General features: G+C 35.6%; 1 protein-coding gene across 8 annotated transcripts in view; it reads left to right on the top strand.

Moving 5' to 3' along the window:
• LOC148950360 (uncharacterized) overlaps positions 1-25908 on the top strand; it is a 369985-nt gene that overhangs the window by 307521 nt on the left and 36556 nt on the right. For all 8 annotated transcript variants that reach the window (XM_089092346.1, XM_089092345.1, XM_089092344.1 and 5 more), the window contains one exon: positions 18867-19073. In XM_089092346.1, coding sequence (XP_088948472.1) covers positions 18867-19073 — 207 coding nt within the window. The remainder of the gene's footprint in view (positions 1-18866; positions 19074-25908) is intronic.

Below are 25908 nucleotides of genomic sequence, written 5' to 3'. Positions count from 1 at the left end.
GTCAACTTTTGCTTGCATTGTAAGAGTACCAATGAGCTGATATACGAAGCCACTATAATCAGAAATGTTTCCCCTGAACGGAATGCTGGGAATTTTCGTATTTTCCCCCTGAACGGATACGTTTTTTGTGTTTTATTAACAATTTTTTTTCAGGAGTGATTGTATTTATCTAGTTGTCACTTTGAAAAAAGATTTAATTTTTTACAGTTATGAAGTATAAAGGTGTCAAATATACTTGCTTTTGGTATTCAAAATTATATTACAAATATTGAATTAAAATTTTTATTTGATTTTCTCTTTTTATCTCTTTTTAATTCTAAATCTAATTTTTAATTTTTTAAACTCAAATCTAAGTTTTAATGTTTTACTTTGAACAAACTACTTTGATAATGCGTTAATTTTTATAAACACTGAGTCTAGGCATTAAACATTTTGGAGTTTGATAACCAAGTTCAAAACTGTCGATATTGTTGAAAAAATTATCCGTCCAACGCTTCGGCATTGCTCAACAGACCTTAATGCTAGGAGCTTATATCTCAGTTTTTGTAAGTAGGCTATTGTTTTGTGTATTTTTTGTAATTACTTACTTTTTTCATTTTCATTTTCCGTTGCTTATGGGAAATTGTTCGTCTCTAAGCTTCATTAAATAAATAAAAAAAAAAGTTTTTTTTCAACTGAAAGTAAGGAGCAACTTTAAAACTTAAAACGAAAAGAAATTATTACGTATATGAGGGGGGTTGCCCCCTTCCTCAAAACCTTGCTCTTCATGCTGCACTTTTTGGGTACTTTAAAAAAAGTTACTTATTGTTCTAATTAAACGACTCTTTTGTCTTAGGAGTCGCTTTTAAAGAATTGGGACAAAATTTAGACTTTAGCCTACAGAGCGAGATATTGAAGAAGGGACAACCCCCCTCATATACGTAATAACTTCTGTTCATTTTAAGTTTTAATGTTGCTCCTTACTTTCAGTTGAAAAACTTTTTTTTTTCAATTTCAGATCGTTTTTTAAATAGCGCCAGGATACCCGGCTCCATCTCCACGGAAAAATCCCTCTCCGTAGAAATATCCTCTGGACAATTCAATCCTGTTGAAAACTTACCCCGGACAATTACCCTTGACATCTCCACGTGTAAAATTGAATCGGTAAAGAGAAAACAAAACATATAAAGAAATTTCGTATTGAAATTTTGGCAAATTTACCCAGCGTAAAATTTCTTCTGAAAATTTCACCCCTGCAAACTATCCTCTCCATTGAAAATTCTCCCCTCCCCACCCGAAAAATGTATGCATACTTCCCAATAACAAACAAAACAAAGGGCGACTTTTATAACTTAAAAACCTTTCTCCAGGGGCTTGATCGTTTTTTATGAGTTACCAAAAGTATTGCATTCATAAAAATTTACATTTTCATGAAATGTAACTAAACAAATGGAAAAGGTTTTCAACTAAAGTAAGGAGGAAGTTTAAAACTTAAAACAAATATAAATTATTCTGTATATAAGGGGGACTGTCCCCTTCTGGACACCTTGTTCGTTAAAAAGAGTTTTTTAGTTCTTTGATAAATATGTTTTATCTAATTTAAAATTTTATTAAAAAACTTGGAAAAAAGCCAAACTTCAGAGTAAAGAGTAGGGAGCTAAGGAGGAGACAGCCCCCCTTCATACAAAGAATAATCTGTTCAAATTGGTTTCAAATCTTTTCCTTACTTTCAGTTAAAAAGCTTTTTTTGTTTAATTTCTGATTGTTTTCAAATCATACCCAGGCTAACCAAGATATAATTTGAGGTACCGGTCCCTTAAATCCCTGGTCAATTGCTTTTAAAATGTGTAAATCAACAATTGTAGGTTGATTAGTAGCGACCTGTGTTCGAATATGTAATTCAAGCTTTCAATAAAATTGAACTATTCTTAAAAAATTAGTGGTGAATAGTAATTTAGGTGATAAGCCTTTCTTCATATTACTACTAAAGAATTTTGGTTGGATGAAAAGGAGTATTATTGTTTTTTATGGATGGAAATTCTGTGAGAATTTTGATCTTCTACATAACTAAAGCCATCATGACCACCACAATAGGATTCTCTTATCGATAAATACAATACATATATTTTGTTGAATATATTGAAGTACCTCATATAAATAGAAAAAGAAAAATATTGTCATTTAATATTAATGAAAACTAAGTTCCTAGCAGTATTTGCCACCCCAAAGAAATTTCATGGCGGGGCTGATGATGACCTGCCTTGTCTTTTCCACCTCTGTGCTGGTAGATATGGGAATGTAACATATTAGCTGCATGTAGAAGCATTTCATTAATTCCTACTCCTCCCTACGTCTTTCAACATTTATCTGAAGCCTCATGCAGAGTAAGAAGTTTGTCCATTAAAAAGTACTTTTGTAGGAATCTACCCTACCCCCACCTAAACAATGACTCCCCCCCCCCCTCATTATAGCTGATACACAATTACAGATCACCAAACGAAGTCTAATTTCATTACAAATAAAACGAATCAACTTGGTTGAATCCAATACTACCACCGTGTGCATTACTTCTTTTGCAACAGGGAAGCCTAAAATATAGTTATTGATATTCTAAATCAATTAGCTTCTCGGGATTTTAAATTGATTGCAAATTCGTCCTATTCGGGGTAATGTCATAGTTTGGTGCTCTAAACCACCTAAACTGTCACCCAACCACCACTGCTATTTTGGCGTCAGGCCCCCCCCCCCCCTGGAAAATTTTCTGCCGGCGCCCTTGCAACCGTGATCACTGGATTTGTCTCATCTATCCATTCAACATTATGCATTATCCATTCAAAATTATGATATTAATTAGTTGTCTTAGAAAAGGATATAAGGCTGCTTAAAAAATTAGAAAGCAATCCTTTTTTTTAACAATTTTCAGCCAAAATTTCAACAAATCTAAAAAAAACATTCACCAAGTTTCAAAAATTTAATTTGGTGTAATAAATTGTTGGTAACGTCATAGGTATGAAATGATTATAAATTTTCTTTTTGTTTAACATAATAAAACCATAGAAGAGCAGAAAAATAACATACCAGAACTTCACAGGAAACATAGACCTCAAAAATGGTTTTAAATTACTAGCCGAAAAAGTCTTTTCTTGCAAACCTTTTCACTCAACTATCCACAAAATTTAGTCGCTTCGCTAAAGGAAACTAGGAATGGTCCTGTGTCTGATATAAAAAGAATACTAATTTTGTTTTATGAGTGACGAATAGATCCATATTTTGATCAATCACTGACGAAACTTTGGTCCAAGTTTTATTCGTGCTTCTTTTTTGCTTTTTTAAGCAAATAACGTCCATGTCTGTTAGATCAGATGCCAAGTTGATATTCACTTTTGCCGTAACTAATAGCCTGAGCTGTCGCTTGTAGAAGAACGTAGATTAAAGAAATCTCTGAAAAAATAGGAAAGATCACGTTAATTCGTTTTGAGGATTGATTCAATTATGAAACAGGGTTTTAGACGTTGATTCGATTTTTCGACTATGAATGAAGCAAATAACTGCATTAAGAACGTATTACGGAAATGTATAAGGAAATCGAAAGAACTGCTTCCATATGAAGGAAATAATGAATCCGATTGCATTATTATTTGTTTTATGTCCATTATGTCAACAAATTCTGACGATTTCCTAATTTCATTTAATTGTACCATTTAGCTCTCAGTCAAGGTGAAATCCAATCCAGACTCTACTAAAAGATGTAAAATTGGAAAATTGGATTGGCGTATCAAATAAATAGCCTATGCCTGTACGGAGATTAAACAAAAAAAATTTTTTCCACTGAAAATAAGGAGCAACATTAAAATTTAAAACGAACAGAAACTATTACGTATATGAGGAGGTTGCTCCTCAACATCTCACTCTTTACTCTAAAGTTTTTAGTACTCAAAAAAAGCTTCTTATTGTTCTAATTAAGTGATCCTTGTGTTTCAGGAGTCGTTCTTAAAGACTTAGGAGGAAACTCAAACTTTAGCGTAAAGAGCGAGGTGTTGATGAGGAACAATCACCCTCATATACGTAATAACTTGTGTTCGTTTTAATTTTTAATGTCGCTCTTTACTTTTAGTTGAAAAAACTTGTTTTTTTTATTTAATTTCTGATCGTTTTTCTAAATAACGCCAGGTAATTTGGCTCCATCTCCAAGGAAAAATCCCTCCTCCCCATAGATATATTCTCTAGAAAATTCAATCCTGGTGAAAATTTACCCTGGGCCATTGCTCTTAAAATCTCCACGTGTAAAATTGAGTCGGCCAAGAGAAAGCAGAAGAATAAGAATTTCATATAGAAATTCTGGCAAATACCCCAGTATAAAATTTCCCCTGAAAAACTCACCCCCCTGGAAAGTTCCCTTCCCATGAAAAAGTCTCCCCGTGGAAAATCCCCCCGGAAGAAAATTCGTCACACTCCTCCCCGAAAAATGTATGCATACATCCCAATAACAAATACTATACGAAAACAATGAGCAAGTTCTGTAACTTAAAGAACTTTCCACAGGGAATTTTAGGAGGTCATGATATCTACAAAGGCATAGTTATTCGGCTTTTCAACTATTCTAAACAGCATGGCTGTCTGAAAATTTTGATGAGACGATTTGAGAAAAAAGGGGCAAGGGAGAGGGCCTAGTTGTCCTCCAATCTTTTTGGTCACTTAAAAAGGGTACTAGAAATTCTAATTTCCGTTCACATGAGCCCTCTTCCAGTATTCCAGGACCACTGGACCGAAACGATCACCTCTGGGAAAAAAACAACAACAAATAAGTACAGGTCCGTGATCTTTCTTCTGGCAAAAAAAAAACAACAAAATTCCACGTTTTTGCAGATAGGAGCCTGGAACCTTTACAGTAGGCTCCGATAGGATGAATCTGATCATTTTCATTAAGATTCCATGATCTTTAGGGTGGGTTTCTCCTTTTTTTCGAAAATCAGGCAAATTTTCTCAGGCTCGTAGCCTTTGATGGGTAAGAATAAACTTAATGAAACTTATATATTTGAAATTAGCAACATAAGCCAATTCTTTTGATATGTCAATTGGTATCAAAATTCCGTTTTTTAGAGTTTCGGCTACTATATCTTGGGTCACTCCTTACTTACAGTTCGTTACCTCGAGCTGTTTGAAACAATTACAGAGAAATTGTGGAATCCTCAATCCCAAGGCTAAAGCTTAAGTTTTGGAATAGGGCTGTATTTGCTAAAACATCAAATTGTAACTTGTGCCTAGACGATTGATTATGCGTAATGTAACTTGCATTATTCACAAACTAAAGGAAGTACCGAAAAAGTAGTGAGAATTTCGGGGTGACCCTTGAGACACTTGATAACGTGTCTAGCAGCAGTACTGTAGCTTAGCAGTGTCTCTGACTTCATATAATTTTCATGTTTTGTAATGTGACCTGAACTGCTAGGTGAGAACAATTCCCTGCACTTTATATAAAATACAGAGGATTTGGTAATATATCTTACTGGTTAAATCAGATAAAAAAAAAATGTTTAAGGACCCTAAAGCTCCCCCCTCCAAGTATATTTTATGTTTCACATAATTTACCTTTTTTGCACATTTTGTAACTTAAGCCTCGCCGAAATTAATTCTTACAGAAGCACCTGATCGTAGCCTATACGGCAGATTTGCATGTTTAATCGATGGGGCATTAGCAAATCTGCCAAATAGCAAATTTCACTTCAAAATTTGCAAAACGGACATATAAAAAATGTTCCGTGTAAAATTGTTTAAGTCACACTTGGGAACTATACACCAGAGCTTGTATGGTCTTTAATACATAGCCACGCAGCTGAACCATGCAGCTGAATCATCAGCGCGTCGAATTGCTTTTCTACTGCATTAGAGGTGGGGGGGGGGGTGGATACCAAAAACTGTATTGTTACTCCAAACAGTTTAATTCTCGCGGTATTGTCATTGCTTTTGGGGGAGAGGGAGGTGTTAGGATAGATATTGAGATTCGTAAGAACTAAGATAAGATTATTTTTCTTTACTATATGAAGCGTTGCCTATACACAAAGGGATTTCAACGTCCTTTCTATTTGTTTTTAGCTCCCAACCTCCCACTAGCATTATGCTAGTAGATATTTCCGGAAAAAAGTAAATAAATTCGCAAGCGAAGGTAATGACTGATGTTGCGGTTTGGAATGTCATTATGCACTAAATCTTATTAAAATGTAGACTAAGGAGTTTTTTCTCTCCAAAGGAATTTTTGCTGAATATGCTTGATATGCTTGATAGGATGTGATAATATACTGATTGAATATGATTCTTTTAAAAAAAATGTTCCCCGCACGGAGTAACCTCTTGAGCTCAAAAGAGCAAAATCGTAGAAATTAAACACACATAAAGAAGACAAGGAAAAAACAACACTTTGAATTAATTTTTACAGCAATGTTAATGCTTTTCAGCGAATAATTGAAAATGCTATGAAATATGAATGTGAAAAATAACGCATTGAAGTTTTTTTCAAGACATGTTCCGTATCACAGAATAACAGTATTTTATACAGTTCGTTGCCATGATCTATTAGGGACTACTTACCATGTAGCCCCTAACCAAAAAGCATAACATAAACTTAGGGGCTACTCGGCCAAACAGTAACCGAACTCTGAAAACCGGGATTTCGATAACAATCATTAAGTTTAATGTTGCCCATCAAAAACTACGATCCTGAGAAAATCTACCTGATTTTCAAAAAAAGGGTGAAACATCCCCCAAAAGTCAAGGAAAAATATTGAAAATCGCACTATCAGATTCAGCGTATCAGAAAACCCTGATGCAAAAATATGGAATTTTATATTTTTTGCCAGAAGACAAACTTGTTGTTCTTTTTTTTTGTCGTTTTTTTTTTGTTCTTCCTAGGGGTGCTTGTGTCGAACCAGTGGTCCTAAAATATCATGAAGGGACTCATTTAAAAGGAAACTAAAAGTTCCAGTCTTCTTCTTAAATGACCATAAAGATTAAAGGGCAACTAGCCCCCCTCTAACGCCCTTTTTCCCCTAAGTCATCCGATCAAATTTTGGGATAGGCATTTTGTTCCGCATAGTTGAAAGATTCAGTAACTATGCCTTTGGGGATGACAAGATCCCCAATAGTCCCCGGGACAAGGGTTGCAAGTTATAAAATTTGTCCGTTGCTTAGATATAGTATTTGTTATTGGGAAGTATACATACTTTTTTTGGGGGTGAGGGGGGGTTACCGGAAGATTTTCCCGTTTTAAGGGAAGTTTCCAGGGTGAATTTTCAAGAAGAAATTTTACACAGGGGGAATTTGCCAGAATTCCTATACAAAATTCGTTTTAATTTTCTTACTTTATATTTAGCAACTCAATTTTACATGTGGGGATGTTCTGGGGTAATTGTCCGGGGGAAGTTTTCAGTGGAGTTGGAATCCTCAGGGAGATTTTTTTCCGTCAAGGGGGATTTTTCGAGGGAGAAACTATCCATTGCAGCGGGATATTTCCGGGAAAATTTTCCACATAGGAGAGATTTCTGGCATAACTGAAAAAAAATATCAGAAATTAAATAAAAAATAATCTTTTTTCGAATGAAAGTATGCTAATGAGAATTTTCAGGTGTAATTGTCAGCAAAAAAAATGCGGGGGGAGGGGAGACTTGCAGCCAGGATGGAATTGTCCGGGGGTAATTTCCTAGGGGGAGAGCATTTCACGCGGGAAACTTTCTGTGGAAGATTGTTTCGTGGGAGGGATTTCTGCGGAGGGGGAATTCCCAGCATTAAAATTATTATGGATTTCCCAGCATTATTTGAAAAACAATCAGAGATTAAATAAAAAACAGGTTTTTCCAACTGAAATTAAGGAGCAACATGAAAACCGAAAACGAACATAAATTATTCCGTATATTAGGGGGGGGGGTACTTTCCCTTCCTCAGATCTTGATCCTTACGCTAAGTTTTTCCTTTGTCACAACTCATTAAGAATGATAGCTGAAACATCCGGGGGGTCGTTGAATTTGAATGATAAGGAATTTTCAAAAGTTCCAGACCTAAGCGTAAAGACTGAGAGTTGAGGAAGGGACACCCCCCTCCCATACATGGAATAATTTGTTCCTTTTAAGGCTTTTTAGCCCTATATTAGGAGGCCCGTGCCCCCAATTTTTTTTGTATATTGGGGCCTATTGGCCAAGGAGTTTACGAGTGTGTTTTAAGCCAGTAGGAAAAAAGTTTTTCGGCGTATTTTTGGAAGAACCGGTATTAGTCTATTCTTGTGCATTGGGGTGTTTTGAGCCCAAGAGCAAGGGCATTTTTCCTTTTTTTGATTTGGGGGGGGGGAGAGGTAGTGGAGCGATAGGCCTTTGAGACCTGAGCTTCAGCTCAGTTGATGAGTCCATCCGTATTAGTAAATATAATGGTAAATCGTGGGGGAGGAGTGTGTGGATGGGCTGGGAGGAGGCTGGGAGTTGTATTTGATGATGGATATTGCTCTGGAAGTGTTTGAGTGAAGGGGATTGGCCTAGTTTGTTTTCCTTATTATTTGTTTGTGGAATTGATCTATTAATTTAGGTTGATTTAGGAAGAGTTATGTATGTAATCGCTACGCGCAAGCAAAAATATTTTTTTTCCCCTAGCGTAGTGTTTTCTAATTATATTGGCTTGATTTTTTGTTTAATTTATGAAATAAACCTAAACCTAAATAATAGCAATAATGATAATAATATTAGTAATAGGGGCTTCCGATTCTAAGTTTTAAGTTCAAAAGGGACAACAGTTTTTTGGCATATTCCCAAGCCCCGTCTGATCTTCTTGGCCTAGAGAATGAGCTCTGAGAGTTTCGGGCCAATCAGACATCCGAGATCAAGCATGCCACCCTTTTTCCAATATGAAATCTATCTGTAAACGATTGCCAATTTCCATTATTTATGCCCCTTGCCATGGGGGCTGTGGGAGTGAGGTTATCATCGAAGAACATTCATTTGAATTTTCGCATACTTAGAACAAAACGGCTGTACTAAAATTTTGACCGAGTGTTTTTTCTGGCTACGGAGGCAGGCTGCAGAAAGGAGATGGAAGTGGGGTTGGTTGTCTTCCAATCACTTCTGAAGCTTAAGAGCGGACTAGAAATTTCAGTTTCCAATCGAATGAGCCCATTCAAAGTTCCTAAAATCCCCTGCATATCCAGTAGCCATGGAAAACAGGAAGAAATAAATAACACATGGCTCTTTACTGAGACAACGCTAGAGTGTTGTATTCCTCTGAAAGATATTTTACATTATAACAGCTAAATAAGTATGTTTCTATTCTATATCTACTTTAAGTTTAAATAGCTTCAAGTTCGTCACCTACTTTATATATTCTAAACAGATTTTCGACAGGGATAGCACAATGAAAAATAACCATGTCGTGATAGCCGATGGCTATGCCTTCTGGAGGATAAAAAAAACCTTTTAATGATAAACATTTTTCTCCAGAAGACGTGATATTGTTCCAGAATTGTAAAGTGTTTACGGAGCCAAAGTGAAGGGCTTTTCTATCTTTCTTTTTCGTACTCTCCAATTTCGCATAATTATACTCTTGGGCTTCTATAAAGAACCATACGCTTTTCTTTTACTTTCCATAACTCCCCTCTGGAATAATATTTTCCACTGAGTTGTCTTAGAAACAACTTCTACGGAGTACGATTTATAGGCTAAAAAATCAAAAAGAGATTAGATAAAGTATTTCAAAGTTCAAGAGCAACGAAAAAAGTGTTTTTGTACGTAAAGAAGTTTTTAAAGAAAATGTCCCTACTAAGTTTTATCAACTTCTAATTGGATATATGAAAGGAAAAAAAGGTTAAAACAGCTAATGATTAAAGCCCAGGCAAGCGCTGGCAAAAGAACAAAAGTTTCCACTCCATGTCCTGCAGTGAAAGATACTAGACTATTTATGGGACTTTCTAAAATGGTTTTGACTTTTCTTTTTGGCCGAACACATCGGTAATTCCAAAGAATCGTCAAAAGTTCGTCTGCCACTGGATTAAGAGAACTACTTAAACAGTTAAACTTATTTTCTAAGATGTCAAAATACACACCTGTAAATCCCACAGAAAATTACCCCCGGATAATTCCCCCAAATTCCCTCTGGATAATATTGGATGTTTCACTAGAAGGAAAATTGAAAGTTCTACTCACCTGGTTAAGTCAGAGGCAGTGCTATAGCGCTGCCTGTAGTAAAGAGCCATAAGGGTTCAATGTCTTATTATTTATTTTTTTCCCTGAGACACTTTATATGGAAGGGGTGGTCGTATAAACTTCGGAGGAGAATCACTCGACTGTAAATTAAAGTTCTAGCACCTTTTTTAATAGGCAAAAGTGATTGGAGGGCAACAAGCTGCCACCCACACCGTTTTTTCCCCAAAGGCATCTGATCAAAATTTTAATAAAGCTATTTTGTGTAAAATAGTCGAAAGGTCATATAACCATACTTCCGGGTTTGACAGCCCCCCTTCCAGTCTCAGAAGCAAAGTCTATAAGATATGCAAGTTACCCATAGTTAAGATATAAGGTTTTTCTTATGAGAAGGGTGGTCGGAAATTGAACGGAAATTGAAAGTTTTTGTCTTTTTATTAAGTCGAAAGTGATGGGAAAACCAACCATCCTAGAGCATTCTATTTTGTCCTAGAGCTGTTTTGGATGTTTGGTCCTTTTTTTTATATCTAGAAAGTGATCGCACATCCATGATCTTTATTTGGTAGAAAATGTACCAAACATTTGTAGATGAAAGCTTTTAATCTCTACATTCGGGTTATCTGATGCCTCAAAAGACGCATTTTAATGCCAAAAATTCAAACTCTCATCGAGCCTTCAGGTAAATACAAAATTTATTCTAAGGAAGGAGAGGGAGGTAGAGGTAGAAATTGATGTTTAATCCCTCTTGATTTCCGGAATATTTCTGGTCTACGCTGTTATTTTGACAGTAAAGAGTAACATTAAACCCAAAAATTAGCAGAATTTATTCTTGTTAAATTTCGGGGGATGCTTATTTGATTAGAAGTTGAGAGTTCAAGTCCATTTTTATAAGTCGGATGTGATTGGAGACCACCCAGCCCCTGTCCTAAAACTGTGTTTGATATATGGTCCTCTTTTTACCCCTTAGGACATCTAATCGAGATTTGAGGTATCCAATTTGTACTTCCTCTGTGACTGCTCAATATTGCGCTTGGAGGAATTATCAAGAGGAGGGAATTTTTCGTGGACAATTTTCTGCGGGGGAAATTTTCCGGGGGGGAGGCGCCAGGTCCCGAAGATATATCCATATTTATCGTCAGATCTGCCAGAAAGGTAAGAATGAGAACACTGTTCAGCAACCATAGCAGCACAAAATATGCTAAAAAGTCCAAAGGTTCTTCAAAACCATATTTTTACATGCCTATTAAGAAAACCTTCCTCAGACCAATGCAAAAGACAACCCTCCCCCACCCCAGGAAACTTCAAATATGGCCGTTGAAGTGTACATGTTGAAGCATCAAACGCACCCACCTAATTTAAAGGTTGGACACGTGTTCACCCATGTTTTTGCTAAATATACTGCTTCGGAAAGCTTCTCAAACGAATTTCTTACTATCTCTGTTTTTGGTTCCACTTGATGGAGCTGAAAATTAGTTTCATAAACACTGCTTAAAAATTTGGTAAAGGAAGTGAATTATTATTTGAGGAAAGTCTGTTGGTATTAACAAAAAGCATGTCAAACGCAAGTTGGATATTGACCAGAATAGAAAACTTTTCGATTTTTTTTATCTCAACTTCTCTTGTATTTTTGTCAATTCCTGTATTTTCAAATATTTCATCCCAATTTTTTTCCAGTTTTGGCAATTTATTACGAATGTACTGATTTGTTAGATTAAGACTTTGATTTTAATGTTTAGGTAATACAGCTTTCCTATTAATCAAATCAAACACTATTTTGATTTCTGCATCTATAGCTCTGTTTTGAAATAAAATTTTGTAATTTTGCGGAATCATAGGCTTATACAAATTCTTATCAAGCATTTTTACTTCTTCCACATCAAACTCGTAAAAGTCGCAATGTCTTATTCCTTATACAGTGCTTTAAAAACCTTGAAATAGACATTCTAGAAAATTATAATGCCCGGTCCTTACCCAAAACTAAATAAAATAACAATTATTTTCAACTGAAAGTAAGGAGCAACATTAAAACTTTAAACGAACAGAAAGTATTACTATATGAAGGGGGTTGTCCCCTCCTCAGTACTTCTCTCTTCACGCTAAAGTTTTTTTTAGAATTAAAAAAAGCATCTTATTGTTATAATTAAACGACCCTTGTGTTTCAGGAATCGTTACTAAAGATTGGGACAAAATTCAGACTTCAGCGTAAAGAGTGAAGTGCTGAGGAAGGAAATTTTCCATGGCGGGATTTTTCACGGGGGTGGGGTATTTTCCGTGGAGATTTCCATCGGGGGGGGGGGGGTTGATTTCCGGGGAAGGGAAAACCCTTTTGTTATAACCCTGGATAATGGGATTGACCTATATTTTTCGCATAGCTTTTTGTTACAGCCTTTTGTTTGTACAGCTTTGTTAGTTTCAATAATAATTTTTTTGGACGTATTAATTGTGGGGATTGAAGTTTAATCCCAGGCTATTTATTTAATTTACCCTGCAAATTTAGACAGTAAAAAGAGGAAAAGTAAAAATATTGTACTGCATTATTTTTCCTTGAATTCTTAAAAAAACAAAACAAGGCACAAAATTATATTTTTCTTTGTTATTTGTCTTGTTTTTTTCTTTATTACATATTCAATAAATAGTTCTCTAAGAATGTATCGTTCAATTGCAAACACAATGCCGATGAACGCTGAGGATGGCACCATTTTTCGTTGAAAAGAAATCGCTTGTTTTCTCCAGTCACTGTTTTTTTCTGGTTCAATTCAAATAAAGAGCAGAGATTTCAGAGCAAGATTAACAAGGGGAAAGGGAAAGCCTTAGGTGGAATAAGAGCTTTGATGATTATTAAAATCGAAGATTGAATACTAAAAACCTTATTTCGTCAACCCAAGATAGTCTGGAGAGGGATATTTATCGTAATTTAACTTTGTGAATTGTTTAATCAAGAAGTTTTTTAAGAAAGATAGAGTGAGTAATTACTGGGCTGTTCACAATCCATGCTGACTTCACCTGATGGTGATAATCTTACTTCCAGGAAGTAACTTAATGTGCGTACTGCGAATGGCTCTAAAGCTAAAATACGAAGGAAATATAAAGCTTTAACTTAATCAGTTTGACTTCTCAAGGACTCAGTTATTCTAAATGTTCAAAGTTCTGTGTCTCCTTGGACTTCTTAGAATTTAAGCTGTGCTTCTATTTCAGTAAAATTTAATAATAAAAACGACTAACCTTGAAAATCAAATTTTCTAGAGTCAAGTAGCTTAAAAAAAGAAACAAACAAAGTAATGCACGTTCAAATTTGGGAGAGAGCATTTAGTCGTCCCTGCAGGGTTAGATTAGCTGCAAATCTTCACAACAAAACATAACACTCAACACCAGGAGGCAGAAATCTAACGCAAGTATGTGCAGATCTTACTCTGTCGCTTGTAAATATTTATGAAAAAAGCCTGAATATCAAATACTTATTGTATAGATTTTTTTATTTGTGATGGCTTAGTCTCGGAGTCAGTTCTGTTTATTTACTTTAATAGTTCAAGTCACCTCAGCTTGAACTGGGAATATTTTTGCACCTATGGAGACTCTTGCAGCTTTCACTTAACCTAAAGCATATTTCAAGAACAAACCTTATTTGACGATATAAGTAATATACTCTGTCGGCTCTTGGAAAACTTATTTTTACAAAAACTAGAAATCTGTAGTCTAGAACTCTAGATTATTTAATGTATTAATTGAACGAAAAAACTTTTCCTATTTAAAAAGAATATTTTCTCAAAACACCGCTGCTGTGGTGTTTGTCTATTGCTACTTCAAAAGCACTACAGCTTGGTTCGGTATGATTTATGTTTGCAAAAAGCAAACAACAAACAGCAAATAAACACGCTCCCAGCATCATTCTCCCCGGAAAATATTACAAATTTCGCATTTTTCTTAAAAATTTTGCAATAAGATTCTCTCATCCTTTGAATTTAATGGAGTAGTTTATTTTTTATATAAAAATCCTAATATCTTCAATAACAAATTACCCAAAGTAAATCATAGCGTTAATCAAGGTTTAAGTATAAGAGCGTCTGCAAATAAGAGTGTGGATTTTGATTTATTAAATGTTTTTATCAATTCATTCACAGTTATTTCTGTTATTTTTAGGTTTGAATTATTGTATGATTTTGTTTTTGTTCATTTAGGTTTTAATATGACATTCCACTTTTCTTTGAAAAAATTCTTTTGGGGAAATTTTTGTGTTTTAATTGATGCATTAAATAATCAGGATTATTGATTTCTAGGTTTTGTAAAAATAACTTTTCTCTCGGTATTATCTACCAAACAAGCAAACAAATTTAACTTGAAGAATTTAATCAACGTTAACGATTGCATTTTTAACGTGAAACTTAGGAAATACTATAAATGTTTAGCTTTTCGCGCACTAACACGTTTCAGCACAAATCTTAAGCGTTTCTAAGCGTAATGTTTCGTAACAAAAAAAGAAGAAAATCATTCAAAAGTAAACATCATTTTGTAGTGTAGCCCTGTTATGAATAATCACCTTCAAAATTCTTTATTACAATGCCTTTCGAAGGTAAGACAAATCCAATACGGTTAATTAGTGCCGATACCATTTCAATAACATTTCATAGAGAAAGCCAGAAGAAATCCCCCCCCCCCAAAAAAAAAACAGATTGTAAATGAAGTAGGGATACATTTCAGCAGTATTTGATTGTTGATTCTTCTAATTCGTTGGAATAAAAAAAATTTCTTCAGATTAGAGGACAAGATGTCAACATCGATCAGTTTAACATAGCCCTCAATTTCTAAAAACATCTATCACAAACGCCTCCAATTATTAAGAAACTCTTATGTGTTTTTTTCACTTAAGAATTAAAGGATTAGGAAACTGAGAAATACTGCAGTACATTTTAAGTATGATGCTTGTACTTGTGTTTAAATCTGATATTAATTTAATTTATTTTCAAAATTATTAATTTTTATCTTTATTTTGACATGTCTTTTTTTAGTCCCGCCTCATCATTCTTAAAAGAATGACTTACTCATCTTAATATGAGTTGTAATATAATTTTTCTTCTTTTATTTTAGAAAATGAGGCATCTCCAAGTATTTTCTTTTTTTAACCTCGAATTGTCATTCTTAAAAGAATGACTTACTCTTCTTAACTTTAGTTGTAATATAGTTTTTACTCTTTTATTTTAGAAAGTGAGGCATCTCCAAGTATTTTCTTTTTTTAACCCCGCCTTGTCATTCTTAAAAGAATGAATTACTCTTCTTAATTTGAGTTGTAATATAATTTTTCCTCTTTTATTTTAGAAAGTGAGGCATCTCCTAGTATTTTCTTTTTTAATCCCGCCTCATCATTCTTAAAAGAATGACTTACTCTTCCTAATATGAGTTGTAATATAATTTTTCTTCGTTTATTTTAGAAAATGAGGTATCTCCAAGTATTTTCTTTTTTTAACCTCGCCTTGTTATTCTTAAAAGAATGACTTACTCTTCTTAACTTTAGTTGTAATATAATTTTTTCTCTTTTATTTTAGAAAGTGAGGCATCTCCAAGTATTTTTTTTTTTAACTCCGCCTTGTCATTTTTAAAAGAATGAATTACTCTTCTTAATTTGAGTTGTAATATAATTTTTCCTCTTTTATTTTAGAAAGTGAGGCATCTCCTAGTATTTTCTTTTTTAATCCCGCCTCATCATTCTTAAAAGAATGACTTACTCTTCTTAATATGAGCTGTAATATAATTTTTCTTCTTTCATTTTAGAAAATGAGGCATCTCCAAGTATTTTCTTTTTTTAACCTCGCCTTGTCATTCTTAAAAGAATGAATTACTCTTCTTAATTTGAGTTGTAATATAATTTTTCCTCTTTTATTTTAGAAAGTGAGGCATCTCCTAGCATTTTCTTTTTTAATCCCGCCTCATCATTCTTAAAAGAATGACTTACTCTTCTTAATATGAGTTGTAATATAATTTTTCTTCTTTCATTTTAGAAAGTGAGGCATCTTCAAGTATTTTCTTTTTTTAACCCCGCCTTGTCATTCTTAAAAGAATGAATTACTCTTCTTAATTTGAGTTGTAATATAATTTTTCCTCTTTTATTTTAGAAAGTGAGGCATCTCCTAGTATTTTCTTTTTTAATCCCGCCTCATCATTCTTAAAAGAATGACTTACTCTTCCTAATATGAGTTGTAATATAATTTTTCTTCGTTTATTTTAGAAAATGAGGTATCTCCAAGTATTTTCTTTTTTTAACCTCGCCTTGTTATTCTTAAAAGAATGACTTACTCTTCTTAACTTTAGTTGTAATATAATTTTTTCTCTTTTATTTTAGAAAGTGAGGCATCTCCAAGTATTTTTTTTTTTAACTCCGCCTTGTCATTTTTAAAAGAATGAATTACTCTTCTTAATTTGAGTTGTAATATAATTTTTCCTCTTTTATTTTAGAAAGTGAGGCATCTCCTAGTATTTTCTTTTTTAATCCCGCCTCATCATTCTTAAAAGAATGACTTACTCTTCTTAATATGAGCTGTAATATAATTTTTCTTCTTTCATTTTAGAAAATGAGGCATCTCCAAGTATTTTCTTTTTTTAACCTCGCCTTGTTATCAAACAGTTCGTGGTAACGAACTGTAAATAAGGAGCGACCCGGCTCAATAGTAACCGAAACTCTAAAAAACGGAATTTTGGTACCAATAGATACATCAAAAGAATTAGATTATAATTCTGATTTCAAATATATAAATTTCATCAATTTTAATCTTACTCATCAAAAGTTACGCACCTGAGAAAATTTGGCGGATTTTCAAAAAAAGGAGGAAAGACCCCCTAAAAGTTATAGAACCTTAATGAAATTCACACCATCATATTCAGCGTATAAGAGAACCCTACTGTAGAGGTTTCAAGCTCCTATCTACAAAAATGTAGCATTTTGCATTTTTTGCCAGAAGAAAGATCACGGGTGCGTGTTTATTTCTTTGTTTTTTCTTTTCCCCAGGGGTAATCGTTTTGACCCAGTGGTCTTAGAATATCGTAGGAGGGCTCATTTGGACGGAAATTAAAAGTTCTAGTGTCCTTTTTAAGTGACAAAAAATTGGAGGGCTACTTGGCCCCCTCCCGCGCTCATTTTTTTCTCAAAGTCACCCAATTAAAATTTTGAAATAGCCATTTTGTTCAGCATAGTCGAAAATCTAATAGATATGTCTTTTAGATGACTTAATCCCCCACAGTTCCCAGGGGAAGGGCTGCAAGTTATGAACTTTGCCCATTGCTTACATTTTGTTTTGGTTATTGGTACGTATACAGAAATTTTCAGGAAGGATTTTTTCTGGTGGGGGGGGGGCTTGAGTCGGGGGTTATTTGGGAGAATCTTTCCGTGAATTATGGTTCTTCGGGGTAAGGTACATTTCTATGAAGGGGGTTCCGGATTTCCAAGCATTACTGAAAAAACGATCAGAAATTAAATATAAAAAAAAAGTTTTTTAAACTGAAAGTAAGAAGGAACATTAGAACTTAAAACGAAAAGAAATTATTAAGTATATGAGGGGGTTCTCCCCCAGGTCAATAGCTCGCTCTTTACACTACAGTTTTTTTTAGTGCTTTCAAAAGAGCTATCTATTCTAATTAAAAGGCCTTTGTGATTCAGGGGTTTGTGAATGAAAATTTTTTTCAACTTTTAACGTAAAGAGCGTAGTATTGACTAAGGGGAGAACCCCGTCATATACGTAATAACATATGCGTAATAAAAAAAAAACAATAAAAAAAAACAAGCGAAACGGCTCAATAGTAATCGAAACTTTTAAAAACGGAACTTTGATGTCAATAAATGTATCAAAAGAATGGGCTCATAATGCTGATTCTAAATTTATGAATTTTATTAAGTTTAGAATTACTCATCAAAGGCTACGAGCCTGAGAAAATTTACCTGATTTTTTAAAGAGGGGGGAAACATCCACTACAAGTGAAAGAATTTTAATGAAAATCACACCGTCAGATTCAGCGTATCACAAAACCCTATTACATAGGTTTCAAGCTCATAACTGCAAAAATCAGCAACATTGTATTTTTTGCCAGAAGAAAAATAAACGAATATAGAAGTTCGTTACGTAAGTTAATTTGTAAATTACGTCAGAACCAAATTTAGAGACAGACATTTAGCAAAAGAAAAGTAAAATTTTTATGCAAATTTTGTTTGCTTATTCAATGACGGCGAGCCAAAATAAAAGCTACATTAACTAAAAAACGATCAGAAATTAAATAAAAAAAACAGGTTTTTTAAACTGAAAGTAAGGAGTGACATTAAACGAACAGAAATTATTCCGTATATGAAAGGGGCTGTCCCCTGCTCAACGCCTCGCTCTTTACGCTAAAGTTTGACTCTGTCTCGCAACTTTATTTTTTAAAACAATAAAAAACTTTGGCGTAAAGAGCGAGGCGTTGAGGAGGGGACAGCCCCTTTCATCTACGGAATAATTTCTGTTCGTTTTAAGTTTTAATGTCACTCCTTACTTTCAGTTTAAAAAACTTGTTTTTTTTATTTAATTCTTAAAAAAATGACTTACTCTTCTTAACTTTAGTTGTAATATAATTTTTCCTCTTTTATTTTAGAAAGTGAGCCATCTCCAAGTATTTTCTTTTTTTAACCCCGCCTTGTCATTCTTAAAAAAATGACTTACTCTTCTTAATTTGAGTTGTAATATAATTTTTCCTCTTTTATTTTAGAAAGTGAGGCATCTCCAAGTATTTACTTAAGAGATCCAATATTCGGTGGTTTTACAGAACAATGCAGGGAGCTTCGGGCATCAAATCTTGAGAAAGCGAGTTATCTACTAGATGCAGCGTTGGCAAATAGAACCAATGAAAATTCTCATTTCCTACTAACTGTCTATCTGTATCAATACAGAGTGGAAAAAGATCTCAAAGGGGGAGGTAAGTTTTTTTCAACAAAAAAGTTATTTTCAAAGTAGATTAGTAGATTAAGACAAACTCACTCGGCTTTTAAAAATATCGGTACGACGAGTACTTTTTGTAAATCACAGAATTAATTTAAATGAATATTAAATATTAAAAATTAATATTAAAATAAAGACCTAAAATTCATAGCAAAACACATCAATGAAAAGTAATATTAGAACATGAAGAAATTATACATGGAAATAAAGGAGAAAGGGGTTTGAATAAATAGAAATCAAAAATAAGAATATACTATGAGTCAAGCCTGTTCGTATTGGAGAAGAGGGGGCTTTCCTCCCCGGGAAATATCCCCCTCCGTGGAAAATAAGGCTTTCCAAATTTGAGAATTCTATTTGAGTTTTATTCTTTTTATTTTCATAGGGGGAAGGAATTTAGGTACTTGTGTCTTATGCACCACTCACTCAAGTTTATGCTGTGTAAAACTTGAGAACAAACTGGCTTCTTTGTTAGTTACTCTCATCTTAGCATGAGACAAGACAAAGACAACTGACAGAATAGATGGGAAATATATAATTTGGGCTACATATTTGCACATGGGTGGGGTGTGTGTGTGTGTGTAAAGTATTCGGACGGTTTGAAGTCAGAAAACATTTCTTTCTAGGTATGGCTACTAAAAAATTACAGAAGAATAGCCAGATATCTGGAAATTTTGTTAACTAACTAAAAAAAAAAAAAAAAAAAAAAAAAAAAAAAAAAAAAAAAAAAAAAATCCAGTATAAAGTAAATGTCATTTTTCATTTAAGTGTTTTTTTCCAAGTGTTAAATGTTTCAAACAGTTCGTGGTAACGAACTGTAAGTAAGGAGCGACCCGGCTCAATGGTAACCGAAACTCTAGAAAACGGGTTTTTGATGCCAATAGATATATCAAAAGAATCAGATTTCAATGCTGATTTCAAATATATAACTTTCATCAAGTTTAGAGCTACCCATCAAAAGTTACGCGCCTGAGAAAATTTGGCTGATTTTCGAAAAAAGGGGGAAAGACCCCCGGAAAGTTTTTGAACCTTAATGAAAATCACACCATCATATTCAGCGTATCAGAAAACCCTACTGTAGAGGTTTCAAACTTCTATCTACAAAAATGTGGAATTTTACATTTTTTGCCAGAAGAAAGATCACGGATGCGTGTTTATTTGTTTGTTTGTTTTTTTTTTTTTTTTTTTTTTTTTTACCCAGGGGTTATCGTATCGACCCAGTGGTCCAATAATATAATGGGAGGGCGAAATGTAACGGAAAATAAAATTTAAATTGCCCTTTTTAAGTGACCAAAAAAAATGGAGGGCAACTAGGCCCCCTCCCACGCTTATGTTTTTACCAAAGTCACCCGATCAAAATTTTGAGATAGCCATTTTGTTCAGCATGGTCGAAAATATGATAAATATGTCTTTTAGGATGACTTAATCCCCCGAAGTACCCAGAGGGAGGGCTAAAAGATATGAACTTTACCCAATGTTAACATATAGTATTGGTTATTCGGAAGTATACAGAAGTTTTCAGGAGGTTTTTTTCTGCTAGTGGGAGGGACGGGTGGGTCGGGGGTTATGTTGGAGGATCTGTTCATGAAGGAAGTGGTCAGGGGGGCAGGGAACTCGCCAGGAAGGGGGCGCCTGACGGGCAAGCAGTAGTTATTGGTTCTTGGGACGTAGACACCCATGTTCAGGCAGGAATGTGTCTGGCGGGGGGGCTCGAGGCGGGATGTAGTCTGGAGAATATGTCCATGTAGGATTTTTCTTTGCGGTATGGGACATTTCTATGAATGGGGCGCCGGATTTCCAAGCATTATTTAAAAAACGATCAGAAATTAAATAAAAAAAAACCAAGTTTTTTCAACTGAAATGTAAGAAGGAATATTAGAACTTAAAACGAACAGAAATTATAACGTATGTGAGGGGGTTCTCCTCCAAGTCAATACCTCGCTCTTTAAGCTACAGTTTTTTTTTAGTGATTTCAAAAGAGCTCTCTATTCTAATTAAACGGCCTTTGTGATTCAGGGGTTTGTGAATAAAATTTTTTTTTAACTTTTAACGTAAAGAGCTTGGTATTGACTAAGGGCAGAACCCCCTCATATACGTAATAACATATACGTAATAAAAAAAAACAATAAAAAAACAAGCGATACGGCTCAATAGTAATCGAAACTTTTGAAAACGGAATTTTGATGTCAATCAATGTATCAAAAGAATGTGTTTATAATGCTGATTCTAAATATATAAATTTTATTAAGTTTAGTATTACTCATCAAAGGCAACAAGCCTGAGGAAATTTACTCGATTTTTTAAAGAGGGGGAAACATCCCCTACAAGTGGAAGAATTTTAATGAAAATCACAACGTCAGATTCAGCGTATCAGAAAACCCTATTACATAGGTTTCAAGCTCATATCTGCAAAAATCTGCAACTTTGAATTTTTGCCAGAAGAAAAATATACGAATATAGAAGTTAGTTACGTAAGTTAATTTGTAAAGACATTCATTTAGCAAAAGAAAAGTAAAATTTTTATGCAAATAAAAGCTGCATTAACTAAAAAACGATCAGAAATTAAATAAAAAAAACAAGTTTTTTAAACTGAAAGTAAGGAGCGACATTAAAACTTAAAACGAACAGAAATTATTCCGTACATGAAAGGGACTGTCCCCTCCTCAACGCCTCGCTCTTTATTCCGTATATGAAAGGGGCTGTCCCCTCCTCAACGCCTCGCTCTTTACGCTAAAGTTTTTTATTGTTTTAAAAAAAAAAATTGTGAGACAGTCAAACTTTAGCGTAAAGAGCGAGGCGTTGAGGAGGGGACAGCCCCTTTCATGTACGGAATAATTTCTGTTCGTTTTAAGTTTTAATGTCGCTCCTTACTTTCAGTTTAAAAAACTTGTTTTTTTTATTTAATTTTTTCAATGACCGATTTTCCAACCATTAAGTACTATTATTAGGTTAATATAATGTTTTATTATTAGGGTTTCTGTGTCCAAGGATTGCTTACGTCTATGTTTTTTACCTTTTTACGTGTCAGAAAAAACTTCGAGGGGGGAAGGGGTCAAAACAAGCAACCCCCTTTCTGTGCAAGGCCATGGTGAGAGGAGAGGAGGCTGATAGGGAGCAAATTTGTTTCTACTAACGTGTGAATTGACATATACTGATAGATAAGAAAACCGAGCTTAAATGCCTGTTGTGAGCTTATCATTTACGCGATGTGAATAGATAAAGTTAATTAATTGTCAATTATAATTATAAACGTAATATATCTTTCCCGGATTTATTGTGGGGGGTGTTATTTGAAGGATGACTACGAACCTCAGATTTGACGAGTTTTAAAAAATGGTTAGAAAACCAAGTAAATAGATGGTTTTGGCAAAAATTGATCAATTTCAGTCAATGGCATACGTTTTTTAAGTCTATGGCAGAAGCGATGTTTTTTTTTCTCTCTAAAGTCATCAAGATTGACACAGAAGTGACTGAGGAGTGTTGAAAATCATGTTATTTTTGTCCGACGATAATGAAGTTTTTTTCCAGCATGTCCCTTTGAGGAGGATCTTTTTACAGATTTTGCATAAAGTATCAATTTATTTATTTATGAACTGGAGGTATACGTTATTAAAAGAGGTTCAGACACTGGGAGAGGCAGAAAGGGATAATTCTATATTTACTCAGGAACGTACTGACTCAAGAAACACGGCTATTCATATTTATTTCACTTGTTTAGACTAACCTTTAAAAAAAAGATCTTAGATATATTTAGCAGCATAACTAGTGATTTGGAATAATATATTCAATAGAATTAGTAGAGAGCTATCTTATACTCCGACGCCCACACCATATATGGGCATAGAATACTGTCAGTACACCAAATATGGGCATAGAGTCATTAGGGAGAACACGTGGTTAATGGGGTCAATGACCTCTTTTTCCAAGGTCGATTTATTTGATGTTTCTATGTGTAATAGCTCCGGGACGAAGGTTGCACATGCGCATTGAATTCTAACGGGAAACAATGTTATTGATCTAGGACTCGAGGGGGAAGTGAATTTCCGAGAACTTGATTGCGTAATCAAAGTGTGTCAAAAAAAACAACAACGACCTTGACATTGGCTGAGAGGGTGCACTTACAACAACCTCGACCGTGGAACACCTGTGCTGTCGACCTCAATTCACCTATCGTGAATCAATAATTCCCCTTAGAAACAACAAATTAATTTCCCTTTCTTGACAGATCAATCAATCAATGACATCATCTGTCAGACTTTAAAAATTTTCGCCTAGAAACATTTCTCCAGGAATAGATCCAAGACATTAATGTCTTTGCCTCGGGAACAGTTCTACTGGTCGAACTCCAAAGGATATTAATAACCAAAGGCCATGGAAACAATTAGGCAAGAAACATCTTAGCGATGAATTGTTTTAGCGTGCGAAAAGGTTTCCTATTAATTTGAAATGCGTTAGCACAGAGATGCCAATAACAAAGGAACACGCTGAATTTGCGTTTAGTGATTATTTGGGCGAAACCGTTTTAGACGGGTTATGGAACTATTTCGGCGAAACAGATAGAGACATTTTAAAAGAAGATTTTTGAAGAGATTTTAGAAGAGAATTTGAGTGTGGTCGTTATAATACACAAGTTTCATTTGAACAGTGTTGTGAGGTCCTCTAACCCAACCCCAAAGGGTTCCAATCCTCCTACCCCAACCCCGAAGGAAGCCCCCGGTCCTCAAAAGCCCCCCAAGCTCCCAAAGGCCCTCCACCGGTCCCCAAATGTCCCCCAGGCCTCCAACTGTCCCCCCGGACCCTCAAAGGCCCCCCAAGCTCCCAAAGGGCCACCGGCGCCCCCAAAGGCCCACCCAGACCCCCAAAGGCCATCCCCGGGCCCCCCAAATGCCCATCGAGCTCCCAAAGGACCAACGGGGTCCCAAAGGCCCTCCACCGGCCCCCAAATGTCCCCCAGGCTCCCATGGTCCTCAAAGGTCCCCCGGGCCCCCAAAGAGCCACCGGCGCCCCAAAGGCCCTCCACCGGTCCCCAAATGTCCCCCAGGCACCCAAAAGCCCACCCAGACCCCCAAATGCCATCCCCGGACCCCAAAGCCCACCCCCGGTCCCCATAGGTCCCCCCGAGCTCCCAAAGGGCCACCGGCACCCCCAAAGGCCCACCCAGACCCCCAAAGGCCATCCCCGGGCCCCCCAAAGGCCCATCGAGCTCCCAAAGGACCAACGGGGTCCCAAAGGCCCTCCACCGGCCCCCAACTGCCCCAAATGCCCTCCCATGGTCCTCAAAGGTCCCCGGGCTCCCAAAGGGCCACCGGCGCCCCAAAGGCCCTCCACCGGTCCCCAAATGTCCCCCAGGCACCCAAAAGCCCACCCAGACCCCCAAATGCCCTCCCCCGCCCCCCCAGCCCCACCCCCCCGGCCCCCTAGGTACCCCCGAGCTCCCAAAGGACCACCGGACCTCAAGGGACCCACAGACTCTCAAAGGCTCTCCCCGAGCACCCGTCTTTCGTTGATGTGAGTTGTCTGAAACCTATGATTTGGGATGTGTAGTTTGCTACTTCAGGCTTTTCTGAGCAGGATTTCTTAGCCATTCGTAGGTGTGTGTTGACTGAAACCAATACTTTGGGATGAGTAGTTTGCTATTTCAGGCTTTTATGAGCTAGGTTTCTTAGCCTTTCGTTGGTGTGTGTTGAGTGAAACTTATGATTTGGGATACGTAGTTTGCTATTTTTGACTTTTCTGAGTTGGATTTCTTAGTCTTTCATAGGTGTGTGGTGTCTGAAACCTATGATTTGGGATGTGTAGTTTGCTATTTTCGACTTTTCTGAGCTGGATTTCTTAGCCTTTCATAGGTATGCGTTGTCAGAAAATTATGATTTGGGATGTATAGTTTGCTATTTCAGGCTTTTCTGAGCTAAGGTTTTCTAGTATTTCCTAGGTGAATGTTGTCTGAAACCAATGATTTGGGATGAATAGTTTGCTATTTTTGACTTTTCTGAGCTAGGTTTCTTAGCCATTCGTAGGTGTGTGTTGACTGAAACCAATACTTTGGGATGAGTAGTTTGCTATTTCAGGCTTTTATGAGCTAGGTTTCTTAGTCTTTCATAGGTGTGTGTTGTATGAAACCTATGATTTGGATTGGGTGGATTGCTACTTTTGACTTTTCTGAGCTAGATTTCTTAGCCTTTCATAGGTGTGTGTTGTCTGAAACCTATATTTTGGGTTGACTAGTTTGCTATTTTTGACTTTTCTGAGCTAGGTTTCTTAGCCGTTCTTAGGTGAGTGTTGTCTGAAACCTATGATTTGGGATATGTAATTTGCTATTTCCGACTTTTCATAACCGGATTTCTTAGTCTTTCTTAGGTGTGTGGTGTCTGAAACATAGGATTTGGGATGTGTGGGTTGCTATTTTTGACTTTTATGAGATGGATTTCTTAGCCATTCGTAGGTGTGTGTTGACTGAAACCTATGATTTGGGATGGTTAATTTGCTATTTTTGACTTTTCTGAGCTAGATTTCTTAGCCAATCATATGTTTGCACTTTCAAAAAATTATGATTTGGGAGGTATAGTTTGCTTTTTGGACTTTTCAGAGCTAGGATTCTTAGTCACTCATAGGTGTTTGTTGTCTGAAACTTCGAGTTTGGGATGAGTAGTTGGCTATTTCAGACTTTTCTGAGCTAAGGTTTCTTAGAATTTCATAGGTGAATGATGTCTGAAACTTATGATTTGGGATATGTACATTACTATTTCGGGCTTTTCTGAGTTAGATTTCTTAGTCTTTCATAGGTGTGTAGTGTCTGAAACCTATGATTTGGGATG

This window comes from Artemia sp. Qi Xiang Cuo, chromosome 7 (genome assembly GCF_049724085.1).
Source record: "Artemia sp. Qi Xiang Cuo chromosome 7, ASM4972408v1, whole genome shotgun sequence".
Classification (NCBI taxonomy): Eukaryota; Metazoa; Arthropoda; class Branchiopoda; order Anostraca; family Artemiidae; genus Artemia; species Artemia sp. Qi Xiang Cuo.
This window is presented reverse-complemented; position numbering and strand designations above follow the sequence as displayed.